This window comes from Falco biarmicus, chromosome 3, assembly GCF_023638135.1.
Source record: "Falco biarmicus isolate bFalBia1 chromosome 3, bFalBia1.pri, whole genome shotgun sequence".
In the NCBI taxonomy this organism is placed as follows: Eukaryota; Metazoa; Chordata; class Aves; order Falconiformes; family Falconidae; genus Falco; species Falco biarmicus.
The window spans coordinates 87,986,975-88,010,789 of NC_079290.1; the positions used below are offsets into that span (position 1 = coordinate 87,986,975).

General features: G+C 39.3%; 1 protein-coding gene across 11 annotated transcripts in view; it reads left to right on the forward strand.

Moving 5' to 3' along the window:
- PTK2 (protein tyrosine kinase 2) overlaps positions 1–23,815 on the forward strand; it is a 223,981-nt gene that overhangs the window by 168,759 nt on the left and 31,407 nt on the right. For 6 of the 11 annotated variants that reach the window (XR_008820501.1, XM_056330022.1, XM_056330023.1 and 3 more), the window contains 9 exons: positions 531–587; positions 2,026–2,046; positions 3,108–3,205; positions 6,794–6,878; positions 14,782–14,882; positions 16,187–16,302; positions 18,827–18,927; positions 20,219–20,308; positions 21,648–21,852. Coding sequence is in view for 9 of the 11 variants with exons in the window: in XM_056330022.1 (XP_056185997.1) it covers positions 531–587; positions 2,026–2,046; positions 3,108–3,205; positions 6,794–6,878; positions 14,782–14,882; positions 16,187–16,302; positions 18,827–18,927; positions 20,219–20,308; positions 21,648–21,852 (874 nt within the window). In the remaining 2 variants the exon portion in view is untranslated. Of the gene's footprint in view, positions 1–530; positions 588–2,025; positions 2,047–3,107; positions 3,206–6,793; positions 6,879–14,781; positions 14,883–16,186; positions 16,303–18,826; positions 18,928–20,218; positions 20,309–21,647; positions 21,853–23,815 lie in introns of those variants that run through there. The other 5 variants (XM_056330016.1, XM_056330020.1, XM_056330021.1 and 2 more) reach the window with 2 other exon arrangements.

Here is a 23,815-nt window from a genome sequence, read left to right on the forward strand (position 1 = left end):
AGAGTGTGGTTTAAAAGACCTTTATGCTGTAGAAGACTATGGAAAATAGCTTGCCTTGCCACACTGATAGTAGAGGTAGATGCTGCCCTGGAACGTCTTTACTGTCTGTTCTGCCTGTTTGACAAAAAACTAGGAAACTATTATTCACACTTTATTGAAGGTGAAGCAGTTTAATCTGTTAATAATGTTTTCTCCTTACTGCAATGGAATTTGCTGTTAAAAAGATTTTTCGTTTTAAGTCAACAGTTTAGATGGGTTTCAATTATGGAACTTGAACTTTTTTGAATACAAATGAGTCTTCCTTTTTTTCCTTGTTGAATGCATCTATGTGATGTAGTATAATTGGCACGGAGGTCATTATCATACCATAAATTATGCATGAGCAAGTTTTATTCATGCTGTTGTAAATACGTCCCAGTAATGTTGAAGTTGGGGGTTGTCACATATCAGCCTTGATAAATTTGAGATATTGTTCTGGAGAATTATTTTCATCTGCTTTTCCCGAAACTCTTGAATTCCTCCCTTTACAGAGACAGATGACTATGCAGAGATTATAGATGAAGAAGATACTTACACAATGCCATCAAGTAAGTATGGTAGTTAACTTGGGAACTTTTCTATTTGAAAACTTCATTGGTTTAGCAGGGACTAAATCTTTTATTTCAGCCTTAAGTAATATGTGTGCAAAGAAAATATATGTTGTGTTTTGAAAACTCATAGATTCGGTGTTTTTCAAGTTAAGGTTTTGAAGGAAATAAAACCAATTTCTGTTTTGCTGCTGTCAGTGACTTCACAGTGAAATTCCTTTTACAGCTCAAAATGTAGATTATTTTTTTTTTGTGATACTGAACACAGTGCTTAAAGAAAGAATGCATAAGATTTCTCTGATAGAGCAAACAATTTGAAAAGCTTCTGTGTATTGCTGTCTTAATGGTATCTCACCTTTGCTCTATGACAAACTTGCTGCTGTCGAATTCTGTGATAGAGGAAAGTCAACTGTACCACATGCAATTTTGTTAAAGATGAAAGACTTCTGAAACAAAAATAAAAATTCAAAGTTTTTCTGAGTCTTCATCTTTGAAGTCATAAAAAAAGATGCTTTAGCCACCACAAGGATTTTGTCTTATGGCATTTTTAATATATATTCTGAATCTTAAACAGTCCAGGTTAACTAATTTAACATGAAAATGTAGTATTCTGATTTTAAAAGTTGTGTCTGTGAAATTACAGTTGCATTTTGGCAACTACGGATTTCTCTAGAAGTAGACAATCCGTTGATGCATAGACCTGCCAAAATGTTGAGTTTGGTTGGTATAAGAGGAGGAGGATGGTGCTGAACTGGTACCATGTTCTGCTGAAAAACCATGAATGTATGTAAGGATTTCTCAAGTTTACCATGTGGCAGGAAGGTTTCATGATCACTTCAGTGTTTCCACTACTGTGGAAAATATTTGAAAAGCAAGAATATATGTTTTGAAAAACATATATATTTGAACATAAATATTTGAAAAGCAAGAATATATGTTTTCCAGAAATAAACAATGTGTTTTGAATGTCTTGCAGTAAGTCACTACATGATTCTACTAAAATAATTGCAAGATAAAAAAGTACTGTGATAAATTATATCCTTTATTTTTTGTTAACATATTAACTTTGTGTGAATCTTTTCTTTTCCCTGATTTTACATTTGAATTCTCATGGAAGTAATTACTTATAGGCCCAGCCCTGGATGATGCTGAACGCTTAAGTATACCTTCAATTCAAAGCCCATGAGGTGGGCTGTTACAGGAAGTGAAATTCATTAAGTGCTTTGCTGGATTGAAGTGGACTCAAGTGTTCAGCTCTCAAAGGACTGAGTCAGTAAAGATCACAAGAACAGACCTGTGACTTCTGCTAATGTAAACTTAAAATTGCATCAGTATATTTCTTCATTTTAAAAAAATATTGAAAAATGTTTGTCCTTGTCTTGATTTTAAGAAGCTTTATCTAAGTAAGCATTTGATTTTTCTCTTAATTGCACTGCAGAAAGCTATGGAATAGATGAAGGTAACAGGAGACCCTTTACCCATCCCTGTATGCTTGCAATTTGGAATGATGTGGAATTTTTAAGTTTACTATTCACTTTCATTTAATAAACATTATTTATTTATAGTTAAACCAGTTAGCTTTGGGATTTTAAAGAGGAAAATGCAGTACTTAAAAAAAGAAATGAAAAAGGTATTTATCACTTCGTTATCCAGCTCTAGATGACATAATTTCTGTAGTGTTAATGAAGTCAGAATCATCAGTCATGAAGTCCTAAGCTGGTTGTTCAGATTTTTTTCCTCTCAATGCTACAAGTAGAGGTGAAAACATATACTGTACATGCTTTTCTGCTATTGCTGAAATATTTTTTCATGTCTGCTAGAAAGCAAATTGCAAATGAAGTAATTCAATTGCAATTGATTAAATGTTTTGCTGAAGTACTGAGCCATTTTTTATCAGTAATATTCTCAGTCTGTTAAACCACAAAGTTAACAAAATTGCATAACTCTATGAAACATATCAATTTTACCTCAATTACACACGGAGAGGTGTAGTGCACTCAAAATTTTGCTCTTTCATTTTATCTTTTATTTGCAAAGCTCTTGCTTCTGTATTTTTTCGTGCAGTTACCTCTTTAAAAATTCTCTGGGCTCATTTGATGGTTCCAAAATCTAAAATACCACATAGTGGAGTTCTCTTAAACATCTGAAGGGATTTGTTCTAAGGCTGTATTTAGTAGCATTGGTATTGCCCTAGGCTTATTAGTGTTCTTTGTCTTTTACTAGCTATAATTAAGCAAGATTCAATTATGTCTATTGCATTGAAATATAAATAATGCATAGTAGTTGATTTAGCAAATTAGATTTCACAATTCCTTTTTCATTGCTTTGGCTCAAACGTTTGTTTAAGAGGTTTCCACTGTGTATATACAGCATTTGTATAGGTTGGTGTGCAGTAAATGTTAATTGTAGTTATTCATATGTGAGACATTTGAGTGACTTACTTTGAATTTTGTATCTTGTGGATCATTTCTTTGCCTTTCATCAGAAATTTAATACTTTAAGTGCATTATATTCTTATAGCCAGAGATTATGAAATTCAAAGGGAGAGAATTGAACTGGGGCGCTGCATTGGTGAAGGACAGTTTGGAGATGTACACCAAGGAGTTTACATGAGTCCGGTAAGCTTCACTTCTGAAATAAAACTAAACAAACAATAAAAACTTTCTAGTTAAAAAGTACGATAAAAAATAAATGTATTCCTTGGATGTCGTGGTCTGAGTCTTCCAAAACAAAAAAAAATATTGACTTTGTGATTTATTTTTCAGAATAATCAGCACACAGAGAGTATTTCCCATGTTTCAGATAAGTAGAAAACTAGCTCCAGAGCAGTTTCTCTGCTCCTATATCCCCATTTTTTTTAGATTGTGAAAGGAATCCAAAAAGCCAAATAAATTATTCAGGACCATACCAAAGCCACTGGCTGAGGCGGAATTAGAAGTCATTGCTTTTAACCCCAGCCATACACTCTCTTCTTCATTTTGAGTGTGTCCAAGCACGGTAAGCTCATGTCCCTCTGATCATACTCCCTTATTGAGCATTCAATGCTTTAGAACAGTTTCCAAAGCTCGAAACTGTTTATTATGTTCGGTCTGACTTGAGTTCAGCATTCAGTGCAAAAGATGGCAACTGTGTCAGGATAAACTAATCTAACATCTGTGCTGAAATACAGGGAAGAAATATTAGTCTGTTCTGCTGGAAGGGCAGTAGCCTATAGCAGAGTGACAATAATGTTTAACAAATGTGTCTGTTTCTCCAATGACCATTTCACTGTCTTTCACAAGGAGGCTTGTACAATAAAGTTTCTACTTCTTCCTGAAAGAAAAGATACAAAATACTTGGACACTGATCCAGCAAAACCCCAATGCACGAGTCACCTCAGTGAAACCAGTGAAGTTGGTGTGACCTGTTTAATTTAGGCTGGTGCTTATTTGTTTTTTCTAGACTGCAGCCCCAAAGGAATTAAGTTTGTGGGGAAAAAGCAAGAGAAAGCTGAAAAATTATTTAGTTTCAACCAATTTCAAGCTTATAATAAACTAATTCTACAAGTGTAAAATGAAGATTGATTTCTCATGTGAAAAGAAATTGTCTGGATTTTTGATAGGTGACATAATAATTCATGTGGACAAGCATATAGTTCTAACTTCAGAAACAGCTGGTTAGCATCCTGGGCTAGGTGGGTTATATAAATAAATCCTTAATGCAATATTTAAGTAGATAAATAAAGATACATGTTATCCTTTTCAGACAAGTTTGAAGTCTGTTCTTACACCTTCTTTTAGAAAAGCAGATCTGATACACTTTGCATCAAGGGATATTCTTGTTTTTAATTTAATCCTGTCCAAGTTAAGAGGAGTATTTGGGGAGTAATGTTTCACTGAACTTGGGACACAGTGGATAAATACAGTTCTCTGTAAAACCAATTAACAACCCCTTTTCTTAGGGACTATTGTTTTGAAAATGCTGTCTCTATCCCTTCTTGATTTGGAAAACAGATTTTTATTCAGTCATTGTGTGTCTAGTATGAGGTTTTTAAATGTCAGCCTGATGATTACTTTTATTAATAAAATTTTACTACATTTAAGACACTTGAATATGTGAAGGGAAAACAGGAAGATATTGTCATTAAAATTTAATGTACTAATCACAAGTGTAACTTGGACTTTTGGAAGAAATCTTACAACAGATAAAAGATTAGTTACAGAAAAGTGATTGTATTTCCATCCTTGTATATATTCATCATTCATCTCGCATGCAAAATTACAGGGGAGATTTCTGGCCTCTTGTTCTGCTAGCTCAAATTTGAGTCTGAAAAATCATGTTTATCCCTGTTACTCCACTTGTAAAGTTCTTATTCCTAGTGACTGTGCAGCATCCACCTCTTCTTGAATGCTGCTTACTGCTTAGGTATTCCTGAAATAGAAGAACCAGCCTATATTTATAGGATACTGAATGGAAAATGTATGTATACATACAGGATCCTTTTGCTCAGGCATACACAATTCAAATAAGACTGTTCAAAGCTTGATTTCCTGTGGGTTTAATCTAAACGCGTCATTTAAAATAGTGTTTGCTGTTCAATACACAAACTCTTGCCAGTCTGATGTATCCTCACTGTTTTGTCTCCTTATTCGGAAACAAAAGATCAGCAAAACCCTGATAACAAGGCCTTTTCCTGTATTAATTTTGGAAAATGTCTGGGGCCTTTGCTGGTTGCAGACACTGAAACTCTTCCTTTTGGTGCTGATGTTGGTTATGAGATGTTTCAAAAACTTCATCTGTAACACCAGGAGCAGGATTGGTCTTGCAGGCCTCCAGAGGTTTCATCCGCTGTTGATTATTGAATCCTGATTTCAGAAGGGAATAAAATCATCTTAATTTACCACCAGTTTTTCAGTCAGTTTATGGACATGTTTATGTATGAGAAAAGGTTTTAATCAATATATTCCTGAAAAGTCAACTTGAAGAGCTATGTCGTGAGTAACTTAGGAAGTGTAGACATTTAAGCCTGCAAAATGCAAATACTATGATTCTGATAATGTTTGTCTATAAAAACAGATTAAAAATAGAGCAAGTATGAGCAGACACAGAACATAACTCTGTGAATCTTCAGCTCTCACTGGCCTTAAAAACTGAGGACACACATCATCAACCCTGCAGCCTTTCAAGGAAAGATGCATTTGTAATCTTCCCGTTTAAACAGTGCACAATTCCCAATTTCCCCGTTGGAAGGCAGGCATATACTAGTCCTTGAGCAGACCTATACCTAATGTAGAAGCTTAATTTTAAAACACTTCAGGTGTTTTCAACCTGTTAAAAACTTGTATGAGTGATGACATCTGAGCACTGCATGTTACTGTGAAGATACACTGTGTTGTAAAAGTACCATTTTCTAAGCCGTGGCATTCTGAATACTAGGGAAGCCTGAACACTTAAAGCTACTCAGGAGAAAAGCACTTGCTGGGCTGGCTGTAATTTATGGAAAGCAGCTCTGGGCTGGCTGTAATTTATGGAAAGGGTATTTAAAAAACACACCAAAGCAAGAGAAGGTGAAAGATGCCGCCTGAGCTAAGAGGGCTCCTTTGGGCTGTCTCAGTGCTTCTCATTTTTCAGTATTCAGAGGATAAGCAATGAGGTGGCAAAATCTGTTTCTGATGTTAAATACGTGTTGTTTAACTTGGTTTTAAACACCTAATTTAACTGATTGTGAAGCTAACATGTAAAACCTTTGGTTTACTTCCCTTTGTAGTTTGAATTCAAAATCTTTGAGCTAGTCTGTGCTCTGTAAGAGCCACAAATAGTCCCTTATTTGGCTTTCCAGGTGGCTTGCTTGCATAAGCCAAGTGTGGGGTTTAGGCATATATCTACTTGTTTCTTCTGCTTTTGCTAAATACTGTCAAGAGTTTACCATCCTCAGTAATGCAAAATGTTTACAGTATCAGTTAAACTTACTGCCTTTTGTCATAATTTTTGTACGATGTAACAGTTTAAAACAGATTAAATATTTCCTGGGTGCGTTAGATGTAAATGTTGTACACTAGATGTCTTGATTGTAATAATATTTGAACATGGAAACTTTCAAAATTTAATTTCTTAACTAAAGATATTTTGGTTGACAGTAATTTTCTCTAAAGCAGTTTTGCTAGAATTTTAAAGGACTTAGCTTTTCGTGAACTGTATTTCAGTTATTTCTCAATAATGTCTTGCAGGAAAATCCAGCTATGGCTGTTGCAATCAAAACATGTAAAAACTGCACCTCAGACAGCGTTAGAGAAAAATTTTTACAAGAAGCCTGTGAGTATTCAAATAACTCCTTTTGGGTTAGCTCCTGTAACTGGTCTTTGCAAAGACTGCAGCTATCTGTGCCAGAAACATCTGATACTAATATAAATATTTTATTAATATATAGCATGACCTTTTCCTCTCCAGCAATATGTGCCAGGAAGACTGCTTTACATCCTTGCATTGCCCGTGTATATGATTATATGTGGGTTCTTTGATTTTCTAAATCAAGCAGTGATGTCTGACTCCTGTAGGGCTTCAGAACCAGTTTTGGAATATTAGAGATCTGATCCTCTATTTCCTTATTTCCCCATAATGCATTAAAAAAAAATCCTAGCATTTTTTTCCAGTGTATCACTTTACAAGGTCAGGTGATTGTTAACAAAATGGCTAAAAATGTTATGTCAGAGAGAGATCTGTTTTGAAAATTCAGAATTAAAAATGATGATAGAATAAAACAGTTTTCTAAATAATTGCCCACAAATACTGCATCCCCTAAATGGTACATTTTATACATGGAGGAAGGCTTTTTGTTGAGATGAATAGTAATGAAAAGTTCTAGAAGAATGTTGTAGTTACTGATTTCTCTACTATTTGGTTTGTAAGCAAATTAAAATAGGAGACTTAGGCCGCAATTTTTGCCTATGATCATCTGCTACTGTATATTGATAAATGTCACAAAGGTACTGGTATGGTACCAATAAATTATTTGGTTCTGGCCAGATGTTAGACCATACTTTTATTCACTGTTCTTTTGTTCAAGGACTTTTCTAATTGTTCAGAAAATCTATGTTCATAGCTAATGGCATACTTTTGGATGTCAGATTTTTCCTAAATTACTATAATTTTTTCCATTACACTTCTAGCTGTTGAAAAAGTAAATACCATTGCTTATAGTAATAACTTAGCAGTCAAAGGTAGGCTTCTGTCTCTTAACAATGTAGAAAATAATTGCTCATTGAATGCTCCTTATTATGCTTTGAGCTTGACAGATTAGGAAGTGCCAACATAGTAGACAGATAAATAGTGCTTTTCAATTTCGATTTAATAGTTTTGCCTTTTTTTTTTTGTTAATTCTGTTTCCCATCTTTTACCTTTCTCTTGTTTGTGTTCAGATTACAAACTCTCTCAGAAGATACTGCCTTTCCAAAAGGCCCAAATCCAGTATCTGGAGAGATTATTTCACCGAATTAAAAAAAATATTTTCTGATATTTTAATATTAGGAATATTTAAATACTTAAGAGGTTCAGTTGTTTACTTGTGATAGAGTTTTCAATGCTGAGATTTAATATTGATTCTCACAAAGAGGAACACCTCAGAATAAAAAGTAGATTAAAGTGTTTTACAAGCAGCACCTGTGTCTTCATTCTTGTGTGCTTTTGCATAGCAACATATTACTATTAATGCGTTTGTATATGCTTTGGGGGGGGGGGGGGGGGGAGAGATTTTTATTGATCTTTCACTGGCTTTTTGGTAAATAGCTCCTTTCTGCAAGTAGTTCATTCCTCTTACCTCTAGAAGCTGGGTGGCAAAATGATACAGTAACTACTACCTTTCTGAATTTGTGAGTTTGTTAGCTAACATTGATTGAATTAATGTCTGGGAAATGCTTTCCAACAATGTAGTATTTTGTGTTTAAAACTGGTAAGGCAATACGATATACAACTATTTGTGTTGTCTTTCTGTTGCTTTGATAATTAAAACTGTATTCCTGCTTCATTGTTACATCAATGAAGCAACATTGCCATGTTATGAAGCACTGTAAATTGCATAGAATTAGATTAGCACAAGACAACCCTAAAGCTGAATAATTGGGGTTTGTTTGGAATATACACATTATTTACTGAGACTTACTAATGCATACTTTTTTAAGGTGTCAGAAATAGCATCCCTGTCTCAAATTCCATTTACTTCAAAAGGGAGGAGGGGAATTGAGTGACTTGGGAATCTAGCTTCAATTCTGTATAGCATTTTAGCAGTTATTTTGGCCCGTTTGATATTTCACCACATTAGTTATTCCTTTTTGTTAATGCGTTAAGCTATGTCATTGATAGGGATGTGTGTTTTATTATTTTTTTTTTTCTGCATTACTCAGATCATGTGAATATTTTAAGGAATATGTTCTCTTAAGTTTGACCATATACGTGTCTTTGCAGGAAAATATGTTACTAAACTATGATAACATTAGGTCTTACAAACAGTACTGGATGGCCAAGGATTTTTCTTGGGATTTCTGGTGTTGCAATATGTGTTGGTTATACAGCTGCTGTGTACCAGTGCACAGAAGCAGAATTCAGAGCACATCACAGCAGGAATCCAGAAACACCTGCTGGTTTCAGCTTGTGATTAATCAAAAGCCAAAATATAATGGTTTTTATTGTTGCCTAATTTTAGGCAAACTGAAACAGACTTTCCAGTTTGGTGATTTCTCTGTCTTTCTCTTGACACTACAACTGTAGATTAAATTAAGGATGTTTGTCAAGATTAAATTAAGGATATTTGTTGTGTGTGTGTTGGAAGGGAATAACTTAATCAGAGGACTGATGTTTCATTTAACCTACCAAATACATCTCCCCAAAGCGTTATTAGCACTGACTCAGTCACCGAGGTGAGCCGCTCCAGTGCAGGCACAATCGGCAGTGGGGCACTCCGGCTTGGTGCATGGCGGGGATTCCTGAACTGGGGGAACCTCAGGGGAGCAGAGGTACCCACCAGGAGCCTGCAGCTCATGCCACAGCAGCTGAGAAGACCTGGGCAGGGCCAGGAGCAAGAGATTTAAGCACAAGATTTAAACGTGATGTAACCACCACTAGCACTCAGTAGCTGGGGCAGTTAGCTCTGTGCCAGCACGGAGAGAGCCGCCAGGAGCCGGCAGCTGCTGTGAGCGTGGCTGAGAAGGCTTGGGTGAGGCCAGAAGCAACTGCAGCCAGCCCCTGCACCTGTAAAAGGCACTAGTGACCAGGGTGGGCAAACAGGACCAGGCGCGGCAGTTTGCATGAAGGGGCACCCAGGGAGGGCAGCGCAATTACTCTGGGAGCAGAACAGAGATAGCCTTCTGTTGATATAAAATTGTTTGCACCCACCACAACTACAAAGCTGTAACTGAAACGCAGGTGTAAGTGATAAAACCTCCCTGTGTGGACACCTACACCCAGACTGACCCCCCAGGAACTGAAAGAGCTTCCCAAACCCAGAACCTGGAAGTCCCCTTAAGGATCCAGAATCAGAGGTGGATGTCATGGGTGCAGGCATGCTCAGCTGGAGGAACTCTTCAAGCAAGTGGCCATGTTACAAGAGGAGTTTTAACAGGCAGCGCAGTATCCGGACATCTGAACAAGAGATCAATGTGTGGTATTGTGCACTGTCACAAGCTGGGCAACAGGGAGGTAAACTTGCTTCAAACCCTGAGGTGACAGACTGAACCAACTTGCAAGACAAAGCAGATGACTCTCATCTCTGCTCAGGGCAGGAGGAGGAATCTTCCCCTTCCTGGTGAAGTGCCCCTACATAACAGGTATGATGCCCTGGGGCTGGAGAATGAAGAGAGAGAGTGCAATGGGCAAGACCCAGGAAGGACCAATGTGCAAAATTTGTCTGATCACCCCCCCATTAGTACTGGCGCCACCAGAAAAGTATGTAGTGTGTTAGTAATTGGAGGCTTCTTGCTGAGAGGCACCAAAGCACCCGTTTGTTGCCCAGGCAATATCTCTGGAGAAGTTTGCTGCCTGCTGGGAGCTTGCGTCCATAATGTCATGGAGAGGCTGCGGAGCCTGGCAAAGCATGCAGACATTCACCCATTCCTATTGTTCCAAGTAGGGTCAGGGCAACTCAGAAATACCAAAAGATGCTTTATGTGCCTCAGAATGATGTTAAAGGGATCAGGAGCACAGGTGGTGTTCTCCTGTATCCTCCCAGTCAGAGAAGGGTGTTGAGGAAAAGGAGACGAATGAGTGAATGGCTGCATAGCTGGTGCTGCACTCGGCATCTCAGCTTCTGCCATCTTTGGCATACCTTGGAGCAATGGGGCCTGTGGGCAGCTGACAGGGCTTAATTGACCAAGTGGGGCAAGGGTGTCTTGGGCAAACAATAAGCTGGTTGGACTTAAAAACAGAACTTTAAACTAGATTTAGCAGGGGAAGTGGATGGGGCTCTAAGCACTCAAGAAGAGTCAGGGACTGCTGAGGCATTAGAAAGCAACAGGGAAGCACCTGTGAATTGCCTCAAGGGAATTAGAGCAAGATCTTGTAAAAAAGGGGATGTGGCCCATAGCCCAGCTGAAGTGCCTCTCTACCAATGCATGCGGCATGGGAAACAAACAGGAGGAGCCAGTAGCCACTGTTTATATCGAAGACAACTACTACCTGATGGTGGGATGAATCGCACAATTGGAGTGCTGTGATTGATGGCTATAAATCATTCAGAAGGGACAGGCAAGGACGGAGAGCTGGAGGAGTTGCCCTCTATGCCAAAAATGGGATTGATTGCATGGAGCTATCTTTGAAGAACAGTTATGCACAGGTCAGGAGCTTATGGGTGTAAATTAGAGAGCAAGCCAGGGGAGGAAACTCTGTGGTTGGTCTCTACTATAGGCTACCTGATCAAGAAGAGGTTGATGAAGAGTTCCTTTTTCAGCTGCAGGAAGCATTGTGCTCACAGTCCCTGATTGTGATAGGAGAGTTCACCCACCTGGACATCTGCTGGAAAAGTGACAGCAAAGTTGCAAGCAGTCCAGGAAACTACTAGAGTGCATTGAGGAGAGCTTCCTAGTACAGGTGATGGAGAGGCACTCCTGAACCTGTTGCTCACTAATGCGGAAGAACTTCCCAGAGGGGTCAAGATAGGAGATAGCCTTGGCTGCCGTGATCATGCTCTTGTGGAATTCTCAATCTTCTCGGGTTCCAAATGGGTAAAAAGTAGATTCAGGTCCCTAAACCTCAGAAAGGCAAACTTTCACCTGTTCAGGGTGCAAATGCATGGGATCCTTTAGGAATCTGCCCGCAGAGGCAAAGGAGCAAATGAGAAGTATGTAAAGGCATTTTTCTTAGGGCGCAAGACCTCTCAATGCCAATGTGCAAGAAGTTGGGCAGGGGAGGTAGGAGGCCAACTTTGGCTAAATCAGGACCAAACTAAAATACAAAATGAAAATGCATAGGCAGTGGAGGCAGAGGCATACATCCTGGGGAGATGATAGGGATATTGCCTGAGGGTGCAGGGGAGGGGATAATGAAGGTGAAGGCACAGCTGGAGCTGAACTTGGCTAGGAACATGAAAAATATAAAGAAGGGTTTCTTAAGGTACATAGGACAAAAAAGGAAGATGTACCCCCCTGATAAGCAGAATGGGAGAGCTGGCTACAGCTGAGGTATTCAATTTGCCTCAGTCTTCACTGGCCAGTGCTCTAGCTGTGCCACCCAGTTGACAGAATCCAGAGGCAGGGGCTGGGAGAAGTACTGCCTGCCACAGAACATCAAGTTCAAGGCCATCTAAGAAACCTGAATGTGCCCAAGTCCATGGGATCTGATGAAATACATCTGAGGGAACTGACAGGTGAAGTTGCTAAGACACTACCCTTCATATCTGAAAAGTCATGGCAGACTGGTGAAGTTCCCAGTAAATGGAAAAGGGCAAACATAACCCTTTTAAAAAATGGGGTTCCCCATTTTTAACAAGAGGGGAAAAGGAAAAGTCAGGGAGCTACAAGTGGTTCAGTCTCATCTGTGTGCCAGGAAAGATCATGGAGCATATCCTCCTGGAAGCTACGTTAAGGCAGACGGAAAACAGCAAGATGATTGGTGACAGCCAACATGGCTATACTAGGAGCGAATCGTGCCTGACAAATGTGGTGTCCTTCTGTGATGGGTTTACAGCATTGGTGGATAAGGGAAGAGCAGCTGATGCCATCTACCTGGACTTGTGCAAAGAATTTGATACTGTCCTGCACATCTTTGTCTCTAAAACAGAGACACAGAGATTTGATGCGTGGACCACTCGGTGGGTAAGGAATTGATTGGATGGTCACATTCAAAGAGTTGCGGTCAACAGCTCAATGTCCGCATGGAGACCAGTGATGAGTGATGTCCCTCAGGGGTCTGTACTGGGATCATAGAATCATTTGGGTTGGAAAAGTTGTTGAGTCCAACCGTTAACCCAGCAGTAAGTCCAGTGCTAAACTGTGTCCCTAAGCACCATATCTACCCATCATTTAATTACCTTCAGGGATGGTGACTCAACTACTTCCCTGGGCAGCCTGTTCCAATGCTTGATAACCCTTTTGGTGAAGGGATATTGGATATTACTTTTTCTAATATCCAATCTAAACCTCCCCTGGTGCGACTTGAGGCTGTTTCCTCTTGCCTTGTCACTTGGGAGAAGAGACCAAGACCCACTTCACTACAACGTCCTTTCAGGCAGCTGTAGAGAGCAATAACGTCTCTACCCCCTGAGCCTCCTTTTCTCCAGGCTAAACAACCCCATTTCTCTCAGCTGCTCCTCACAAGACTTTTTCTCTAGGCCCTTCACCAGTATTGTTTAACATCTTTGTCGGGGACATGAACAGTGGGATTGAAACTCAGCAGGTTTGCAGATCACACTAAGCTGAGTGGTGTGGCTGATACTCTAGAGGGAAGGAATGCCATCCAGAAGGCTCCTGACAGGCTTGGGAGGTGGGCCAGTGTGAAGTTGCTGAAGTTCAGCAAGGGCATGGATCAGGGCAATCCCAAACATGGATACAGGCTGGGTCATCAATGGATTGAGAGCAGCCCTGCAGAGAAGGACTTAGGGGCACTGGTAGATTAAAACCGAATGAGCCAGCAATGTGTGCTTGCAGCCCAGAAAGCCAATTGCATCCTGGGCTGCATCCCAAGAAGTGTGACCAGCAGGTCAAGGAAGGTGATTTTCCTCCTCTGCTCTGCTTTCGTGAGACTCCACCTGGAGAACTGTGTTCAGCTCTGGAGCCTCCAGCATAAGAAAGACATGGACCTGCTTAAGCAGATCCAGAGGAGGACCATGAAGGTCATGAGGGCTGGAGCATCTCCCCTTATGAGGACACGCTGAGAGAGCTGGGGTTGTTCAGCCTAGAGAACAGAAGGCTCTGGGGAGACCTTACAACAGCCTGCCAGTACTTAAAGGGCACCTACAGGAAAGATGGGGAGGAATTCTTTATCGGGATGTGTAGTGATACAGTGAGGGGTAATGGTTTCAAACTGAAAAGAGGGTAGATTTAGATTCAATACTAGGAAGAAATTCTTCACTGTGAGGGTGGTGAAACACTGGAACAGGTTGCCAGAGAAGTTGTGGATGCCCCATTGCTGGAATTGTTGAAGGCCAGGGTTGGATGGGGCTTTGGAATTAGATGATCTTTAAGGTCCCCTCCAACTCATTCTGTGATCTGTCTTACTGCCTAAAATAAAATGTGACTGCACTGCTGAGACTGAAAATTAAGTCCATGGAAAATAAAATGAGATGCAAATATAATGATGAAGTGAGATTTTTGTCTGTCATAAACTGTCACACATTTTTCCCATACACTGAATTATATATGCTGTTTTCTCATTCTTCCTCTTCCAGTAGTAAGGCACAGGTGAATGGGCCATGCACTGGATTGATAGGGCTTTATGTTAAGTTATGCTCAACCATGGCAGAAGAGCCAGAGAGCCTGACTTGACTTGCACGTTCCACGGCAGTTTACTTTTTGTGAGTGGAGAATAGTACCACTAAAGCAAGCAGTGTTTCATACTGCCCACAGAAGATTAAATGGCCAGACGTTATTCCTTGCACATAGTTGTTTCAGTTCCTGCAGAACTGTGATTGTATTTTTCAGTCACAAACTAAATGCTTCTTAACTGACTTTTTTATTTTTATTTTTTAAAAAAAAAGGTTTTATGTAATGCACCAACTTGTTTCTTTTCCTGTTAGTAACAATGCGTCAGTTTGATCATCCTCATATTGTGAAGCTCATTGGAGTTATTACAGAAAACCCAGTCTGGATAATCATGGAACTCTGTACACTTGGGGAGGTAGGAAAAATCCTTGTACAACTTTGGTCTTCTCTCATAGCTCACAGATACCTTTACAAAAGACCGAAAAAAAATCACTTCACAGTACTACTAATGCAAAGACACTCTCTTCAAACGTGAAGTTCTACTTGTTTGTAGAACTATGGACTCAGAAACAGGAGTGGCAGCATTTGACCTAACTCCTCCGCTGAGGAACTGCATCAGTTCATACCAAAGTGATTTAGTCATATTTTTCAGAGAATTCAATTGCTGTTCCAGAGTGAGAGCCTGACCTGTGTCAAGATGAAGATAATGTGATATCATTTAAACAGCATTTTCAAGCATACCTTCTAGAAGTGAAATTGTAGTACATCATTTATTCTTCCTGAGTAAATACTGTCTTTTTCCTTGGAAACCTGAATTTCTTACAGGTTTTTTTTCTGTACAGTCTCTGCAGCAGAGACCCTAGATAAGATGACTTTCCTCATTATTATGTCTTTTGGATGAATGGTTTACACAAAACTAGATCTCAGTTTTTATGATCAGTTTGTTTTCTTTGAGCTGTGTTTCTGAAAATGTGAGCTGAAGTGGTATTTCATACTGCATTTTAAGATAGTCATTGTAATAACCAAACTGCAATACGTTGTCAAAAAAACCCCCAAACAGACCAACGAAAAAACAAAAGGGCAGAAAAAACTGTAGCAGAGCAGTGATTTTCTGTCAAAAAAATTACAGATTTCCAGTGCCCAAATCACTTTTCAAAGCCTTGGTTTAGTTTATAAAGAGACTCTAGTGCCACCTTCCATTAGGTCCTAACTGCTTTATACTGGGAATATAGCTTACAAAAATTCTGCACTGATATTGGCTACTCTGAGCTAAATCCAGTTGTTTTAGCAAATGTAGATTAAAATAAATGCTTCCAAAAGAATATTGATCTAATCAGTGTTTGGATTGGCCATGTACTGTTTTGTTCTGAAATTATTTAGGCCAAAACCATGCACGGTTCTCAAGGGAGGAATGCATGAAAAGTCCAGGAGTGCTTTGCTCTGGAACAGCAGCAGCATATGCCCTTCAAAAGGAGCATGAAAGCAATGTACAAAAATTTTTTGTATGTGTTTAGCTAACAAGTTTTTGTGAAGTAAAAACTGCTTGAAATTAACTCGTGTCAGATTTCTTCAAGGCAAGTGGTTTTCTTTTCTCATCCAGTCTTAAGGGAACACGTCCGTTCATACTTGTGTAAACTTTACAAATTGAGATATGCCTTGTTCAAATTTGTTATTTTTTTGTCCTAACTTCTTTCCATTTCTCCTTCTTTCTGCAAAAAGTTGAGATCGTTTTTACAAGTAAGAAAATACAGCTTGGATCTGGCCTCTCTGATACTCTATGCTTACCAGCTTAGCACAGCACTTGCCTACTTAGAGAGCAAAAGATTTGTACATAGGTAAGTTGTTTTATATGTATGTACATGTTTATTTCTATACGAGGTGTTCTAGATTAACGGAGTTTTGGTAGCGGTCTGGCTGTTAGAAATATCAGCTCAAGTGACCACAAACATTTACAACACATAGTTCAATTCTTTGAAGCCTTCCTTTTGTGTTTCTTTTCCTTGACTTACACAAAGAGTGTGTAGCAGCAATACTTCAAACTCTTAAAATCCACTGAACTGTTTTATGTTAGACTTTGTATTATATGCCATTTTTTCAGATGCTGTCAGCAAAACGACACCCTTTTCAAGAGTGACACCTGCTGGCCTGCTCCTAGATCGACTAGGAGATGATGCTGGGTTTTAATCAGAACAGATTTTGGCTGAGTTGCTGCTTTGTGATTACAGTATTTTTTCAAAGCTGAGAGTCAACTGTAATCTTCGAAATCCAAATACAGAAAAGCAAAATAAGGGGTAGCCAGTTTCTTAGGTAAAGAGCAAAGAAAGCAAAATATTTGTAGAGTATAAGTACTGGCTAAACCAGAAAATGAACCAAAATTTCCTTCTAGGTGTGTTCTGAATTTTACACCCTTGAATTTGAACATGAGCTTTCTAGGGAGATGAAACTGGCTGTAGCCTCTTACATTATGCAATTAAAAGTTCACAGCACTCCAATTTTCATGTACAATTTCATTTTGAACTTGAAGGTTTTATTTGTGTTTAAATACATACATTCCAGTTCTACATGTATGTTGTATATATTGTACGTACAAACACATATATAAGTATTAGGTATGTATACATATACATATGTATATAAAAACATTGTAAATAACAAGCCCTTAGGATTGTTACAGATACTTGGGTATCAACTGGCTGCTCATGGCTTGGACAGACATACTCTTCGCTGGGTAAAAAACTGGCTGGATGGCTGAGGCCAAAGAGTGGGGGTGAGTGGAGTTATAGCAAGTTGGTGACCAGTCACAAGTGGTGTTCCCCAGGGCTCAGTATTGGGGCCTGTCCTGTTTAATATCTTTATCAGTGATCTGGACGAGGGGATCGTGTGCATTCTCAGTGAGTCTGCAGATGACACCAAGCTGGGTGGGAGTGTTGATCTGCTTGAGGGCCGAAAGGCTCTGCAGAGGGAGCCAGCCATGGGCCCAGATGGCCAAGAAAGCCAATAGCATCCTGGCTTGCATCAGAAAGTGTGACCAGCAGGACTACTTGGCACTGGTGAGGCCAAACCTCAAACACTGTGTTCAGTTTTGGGCCCCTCACTTCAAGAAAGACATTGAGGTGCTGGAGCGTGTCCAGAGCAGGGCAGTGAAGCTGGTGAAGGGTCTGGAGCACAAGTCTTGTGAGGAGCGGCTGAGGGACCTGGGGCTGTTTAGCCTGGAGAAAAGGAGGCTCAGGGGAGACCTTATGGCTCTCTACAGCTCCCTGACAGGAAGCTGTAGGCAGGAGGCTGTTGGTCTCTTCTCCCAGGTAGCAAGTGATAGGACAAGAGGAAACGGCCTCAAGTTGTGCCAGGGGAGGTTTAGACTGTATATTAGGGAAAATTTCTTCACCAAAAGGGTTATCAAGCATTGGAACAGGCTTCCCAGGGAAGCAGTTGAGTCACCATCCCTGGAAGTATTGAAAACAGAAAGTGTTAGGTTAGTGGTTGGACTCCATGATCCAGCCTAAGCAATTCTATGATTTTGGCCAAGTAGCTGTTTTTTTTAACTCAAGGAATAAAATTTCAAAAGAACTGCCCAGAGAAGCTGTGGATGCCCCATCCCTGGCAGTGTTCAAGCCCAGGCTGGATGGGGCTTTGAGCAACCTGGTCTCGTGGAAGGTGTCCTTGCCTGTGGCAGGGGTTTGGTACTAGATGATCTTTAATGTCCCTTCCACCCCAAACCATTCTGTGATTCTATGATACAGCTTACTCATACTGTCCTGTAATGGGCAGTTCGTTTAGTTTGGTGCTCAAAGTTAAATTTGTCTATACTTAGTCAAGCCTGCTGAAATCCAGAATCAACAGACACGTAATAAGGCAGGTTGTCTCACCTCAGAAACTTCAAGAGAAAAATGCCTAAGTCTTTTTGTAATCCCTGTGGTGTCACTAAAACCTGAGCTCTCCTTGTTAGGAAGCCTCTTACAGGACTGAGATCTTAAACCAGTTCCTTCTTTGCAGGGTCAGGAGGCAAATTTTCTTCTTTCCATCAGTTCTAACATACAAAAAATGTTCTCCTGAGATATTTAAATAGATGAAGAATAAAACTTTTTCTTTTGATGACTACATTGACAGTTATACTTTCAGACAACAGTTACTACTTACAAGGATCAACTGTACTGCAGCATTTCTGCAAACTTCTCAGCATCAGTAGACAAATACATAACTGTCTTTTTCTGTACAGACACACCCAAACAATGACGTGAAAAATAATTCAGTCCTTTCAAAGGAGTCTGCTACTTCTGGGGTTTAATAATTGTTTTCAAATGATATTTCAGCGCTTTATGGTTTTAAATGACTAGAAATAATGTCTCCTCTCTTTGGCAGGGATATTGCTGCTAGAAATGTGCTGGTGTCTGCCACTGACTGTGTGAAATTAGGTGACTTTGGTTTATCCCGATACATGGAGGACAGTACTTACTATAAAGGTAATACTCCAGACCCTTCTCACAGGGCAGTTGGAACACAATTGCTTCTCACAAATACTGAGTTTGTTGTCAAAAGTAATTCAGCAGCTTACTTAGTCTAGCTGGTTTATTTGTATAAAAAGGCAAGCTATTCAACAATTTAATAGATGGCAGTAAATTCCTACAGGTGTGCTTAAGAAGAAGAATCACAAGGTCTGATTTAAGTTGCAAAAAGTAGGAAATTCATATGTAGGTAAGATGCTGCTTTTTAGGACAAGCTTATAGTGCTTTCTTTGTAATTTTTAGAAGACTACCCACATATGAGGCCTTTTTGAGTTAATATTCATGGCATAACACAGGTAACCTAAAATGAGTTCAAGGTTACCTACAGATAAATTTTGAGTTTGTGCTGTCCTTATACGTTGCATACTTCAGATGCCTCTGGACTAGGGAGATGCAGTGCAAAAAAAGTCTTTAAAGCTTACTTTTCCCTGCATTTTGGATGGAATACTGATCTTCTGTGACTCCAGCAGCTGTGAGGTGTCCTGCAGTGCCTGATAGATGGGAAATAAAGCAGAATAGAGATTGCATGTAGGGTACCAAACTAGCATTTCAGATCTGGTGTATATTATGAAACCGTGTATTCATAAATACAATTTTCAATATTTTTCTAGTTTCATTGTATGTTTTAAAATATCCTATATCTGTCCCCTTATACTCCCATTATGTTTCCTCATTTCATTTGTCCCATATCACTGTGAGCTACATATCATTATTTTAATTGCTGAGAAGAGAGGGGGTATAATTTTGATGATCATTTCTTCTTGTGCTTTTGGAGTTTGTTGTCGGGGGCTTTATTAGGAGGTTTAGGGATTTTTTGTTGTTGTTGTTATTGTTCATTCTTTTTTCTGCTTTATATAAGGCCAAACAACCTACCCTTTTTTAATAAATCATATAAAAACATCTACTGCCTTGGTGTGATATTGTGACTGTGTGAGATCTGGTGCCTGTACCTTCTTAACTGTAGTAGTTGCATCTCGAAATAAGAATTAACTTAAAACTTGAAGGAGCTCAGTCAGTCTGAATACTTAAGGAAAGTGCTGCTCTTCTTTCTAGATAGAGGGCTCCCAGCAGAGCTGGTCAGACAGTACAGAAATCTCTTGTGATATTTGATAGTGACAGCAACACAAGGTTTGATAAAGTGCTTCACTGGGGATGGGTTTTGCTTATGAATTACTTCACCGAGAACAAAATCTGTTTGAGCTCAGTAGCAGGAGGAATAACAGCCTGCCTTGTCTTGCCTTTCATGTAGCTTCCAAAGGAAAATTACCTATCAAATGGATGGCTCCAGAGTCAATCAACTTCCGACGATTTACCTCAGCTAGTGATGTGTGGATGTTTGGTAAGTGAACACTAAGTGGTGGGGTTTCTTAAGTGTCCTGTTAGAAAAGTTCGATGTTTCATTTTAACTACTGTACATGAAAAATTTCCAGATACTTGGCACTGTTTTTACTGTACATTCTGAAAATGTGGTTTCTTCCAGCACATTTTCCATTTATGTGTTTTTCTTTCCTTTTTCTACTCAGTAAGCCTAAAGTTACATGTGCCTTTTTGCCTCTAGTGAGAAGCTGACAGAAATGAAAGTATGAGGAAATTAAGTCATAGTCATGAGGTGATGTTTTTACTGTTGTTTTTCCCTCTGATTTCTTTCTGTTATACCACTGTTACTTGCTGTTTCTATTTTGTATTCTCACTTTTTCTTTTATGATGATACGCCCATTTCCTTGCTTATAGCATAGATTAGCCTATGTGATATCCTATTCCAGATCTTTAATGCTAGATTCTTACTTAATTTGACTTTCATGTCTCCTGCTAGCTTACGAATTATGACCGGAAACTGAGTAAAATAAGGGTAAATGGGAATGTCCTGAAGCCTTGACCTTTTCTCCTAAATATGCAAGTTTGTGTATGAATGTGATCATTGGTGCTCAGACTTTGTCCAGACTGCTGATCTGGACAGTGCAAAGATAGGCTGTGTAAAGGAACAAAGATGATGAGACTTAAAACAAGAGCAGGGCAGTCAAGAAAGAGTTCACCCTTTTTACAGAATAACATTTGAATGTTTTTAAGTAAAGGGTATGTGAATTTTAGCAGGTTTAATAGTTTGAAGGAAGCTCTAGTACAGTCAGAGTTAGAAGAATGAAGTCAATGGAACACTCTGGCCAATCCTAAGCTGACAGACCATTTTTCCCTTTGTGCTTTTAACACAGTTTCAACAGAAACTGTTTTATTACATAGTTTGAGCACAAAAAATTTGGATCAGTGCCAGTGTTAAAACACCCTCAAAGTGAAAATACGCTCAAGGTGTCGAAACAAGCCAGTTAGAACTAGTCAAAGGGAAAAGCAAACACAACTCATGCTACCTCATAAAAAAGTAGATTTGAATATGAGCAACCATTCTGATTTACAAAAGGTAAAAGGTAGTTACATGTGAAGCCAGGCTGCCATGAGCCAGCTGTGGGTCATGCTTCCTCATAAGTAGTTCAGGTTGATACTGGGTGTGTAATCCTACTGCACATCACTCATCTCTGCTGCTGGCTGGTAAGTCAAAACTGATTCCCTAGCTGTATGTTTTCGAAGAAATTGCACTGTTAGGCTGTACAGAATTGGGGGTTGTTTCTTTTTTAACAGGTTTTGTTGGTTGCTTACACTGGAGAAAATTTTTTGTCTGTATTTCTCAGGTGTGTGTATGTGGGAGATCCTAATGCATGGGGTAAAGCCCTTCCAGGGAGTGAAGAACAATGATGTGATTGGGCGAATTGAGAACGGTGAGCGGCTCCCAATGCCTCCAAACTGCCCTCCTACCCTCTACAGCCTTATGACCAAGTGCTGGGCATACGACCCTAGTAGACGACCCAGGTTTACTGAACTTAAAGCACAACTCAGGTAGGGTTATACTTCTGAAAGGTCGTTTCCTTGTTCAGAAATACTTATTTTCGCTGTATCTTCTGTTACAGTATTATCTTTCTGTGGAAAATGCAAGACAGTGTATTAAGTTTTATCTTCAGAAGGCCAGGTTGTTGCTACTCTTTTGGAAATCTGGACCTTATCTGTTGGAGAAAATTAGACTAGGTAATAAATTCGAATAACTGGAAGTATGAATCACCTTTCTCTCCCAATAAAAACTCCATATTTTATTAGCAATTTGCAGTTTGCTTGTAATTTTAGCTATGTATGCTACAATCTTTGGGGAGGGGTGCAGAAAGAGCTTAGAGTGATTACCTAGTAAAGAATGCAGAGGACAGTTTTGGGGTAGAAATGTATCCTTTCTTAGATGAATGAACTATCAGGTGAATGCTGTTGAAAGTTATTTTTATAACATACGTAGCACACTAGTTGGCCTGAGCCTGCAATAAATGTGGCATTATTGACTAGAGATTCTTTTACCTGTTGTAAACCAGGATATAGACTACCTTATACATACCTTGGAATAAATTTGAGCACACACTTTTGATACCAGTTTAAATTCACACCCTAGTTTATTTTGCAGTAATTTATTCCAGTGTCCATATCTCTGTTTCACCAGCCATAAATGGGAGTGGTATTTAAACTTCGAAACGTCACTGGGATATTGTGCAGACACATCTGATATGTGTGACCAACTTTGAGATTTTATGAGTGGTTTTGAGAGATTTTGATCCATTTTGCCTAAGTCAATATAAGCTTTAAACGATATGTAGTTATTGTACATTGTAAATCCATTCTTGGATTTGTTGTAATTCGCTGCCAAATTATTCAGTTTTATCTTATGTCTTGTTTCAAAGTTGTGCTTTATGGCATGTTTTGTTTTCATAATATCATTTTGTGCTGTCACTGGGTGTTCATGATACAAGATGATTCATAGGTAGCTAAAATAAGAGACAGATTTAATATAATTATGATGCTGTTTCAGAGGTGCAGTGTGGATAAGTTAGCTATCTTTTAAGTTTTTTGCTATTTCTTAACATTTCATATGGTTCCACCATCTGTTACTCTGGGAGCTGCAGTGTAGACTAATAATGACGTAGCTAGAGGAAGAACAGCTCTTCTCACAAGTAAGTTATCCTATTGACTGTGTGGAGTTAACCGCAAAGGAAGGAATCATAGGGCTGGGTAGAGATTGCAAGGAAAAAGATAGACACAGTTGTGTGATTTGCGTAATAGGTGGAAATTGGCCATGTGCTTGCTTTTTTTTTTTTTTTTTTTTTTTTTTTGGCTCTGGAAGAATAGGATTCTTTTTAATTTGCTGTCAGATTGTACTGGTAACTTACAGGTGGCTGGCACAGAGGAAGATGAAGCCCTAAAAATGTGACTAGGAAGAGGGCTATGGTGTGTAAACCCAGGCAGGGCAGGGAGGGCGTCTCACCAGCAAGGGAAAAGGATGAGTAAATCCAGACTAAAAGTAATTGTTTTGTGGGTGGTGAAGTAAATGTGGGCTATGCTCAGAAAAAGAGCAAAGGCAGCAAGAATTACAACAGCATGAGACAGGAGGGGGAAAGGGCAAAAAAAAAAGTGAAAGATCTGGTGGAAAGGTAGCACCATATAAAAAGGGTAGGCCAGTGCCCAAGAGCCTGCTTCTCCTCGGAAAAAAGGGTGAGAACCAACACTCATGACATGCAGCAGGGCAGATTGTCCTTGGTTACAAATTAAAGTGTTTCCTAGTGTGCGTGGGTAAGCTTTGAAACAGGTCACCCAGAAAGACTCAGGAATTTCCATGCTGGCAGACTTTTGAACCTTGACTGGAAAAGGCTCTGAGCAACCAGACCTTGCTGTGCATGGAGTCCAGCTTTCCCAGGAGACTGGACTTGAGACCTCCAGGAGTCCCTTCCAACCTAAATGATTCTCTGATGCTAGATGAAAAATGCACCGA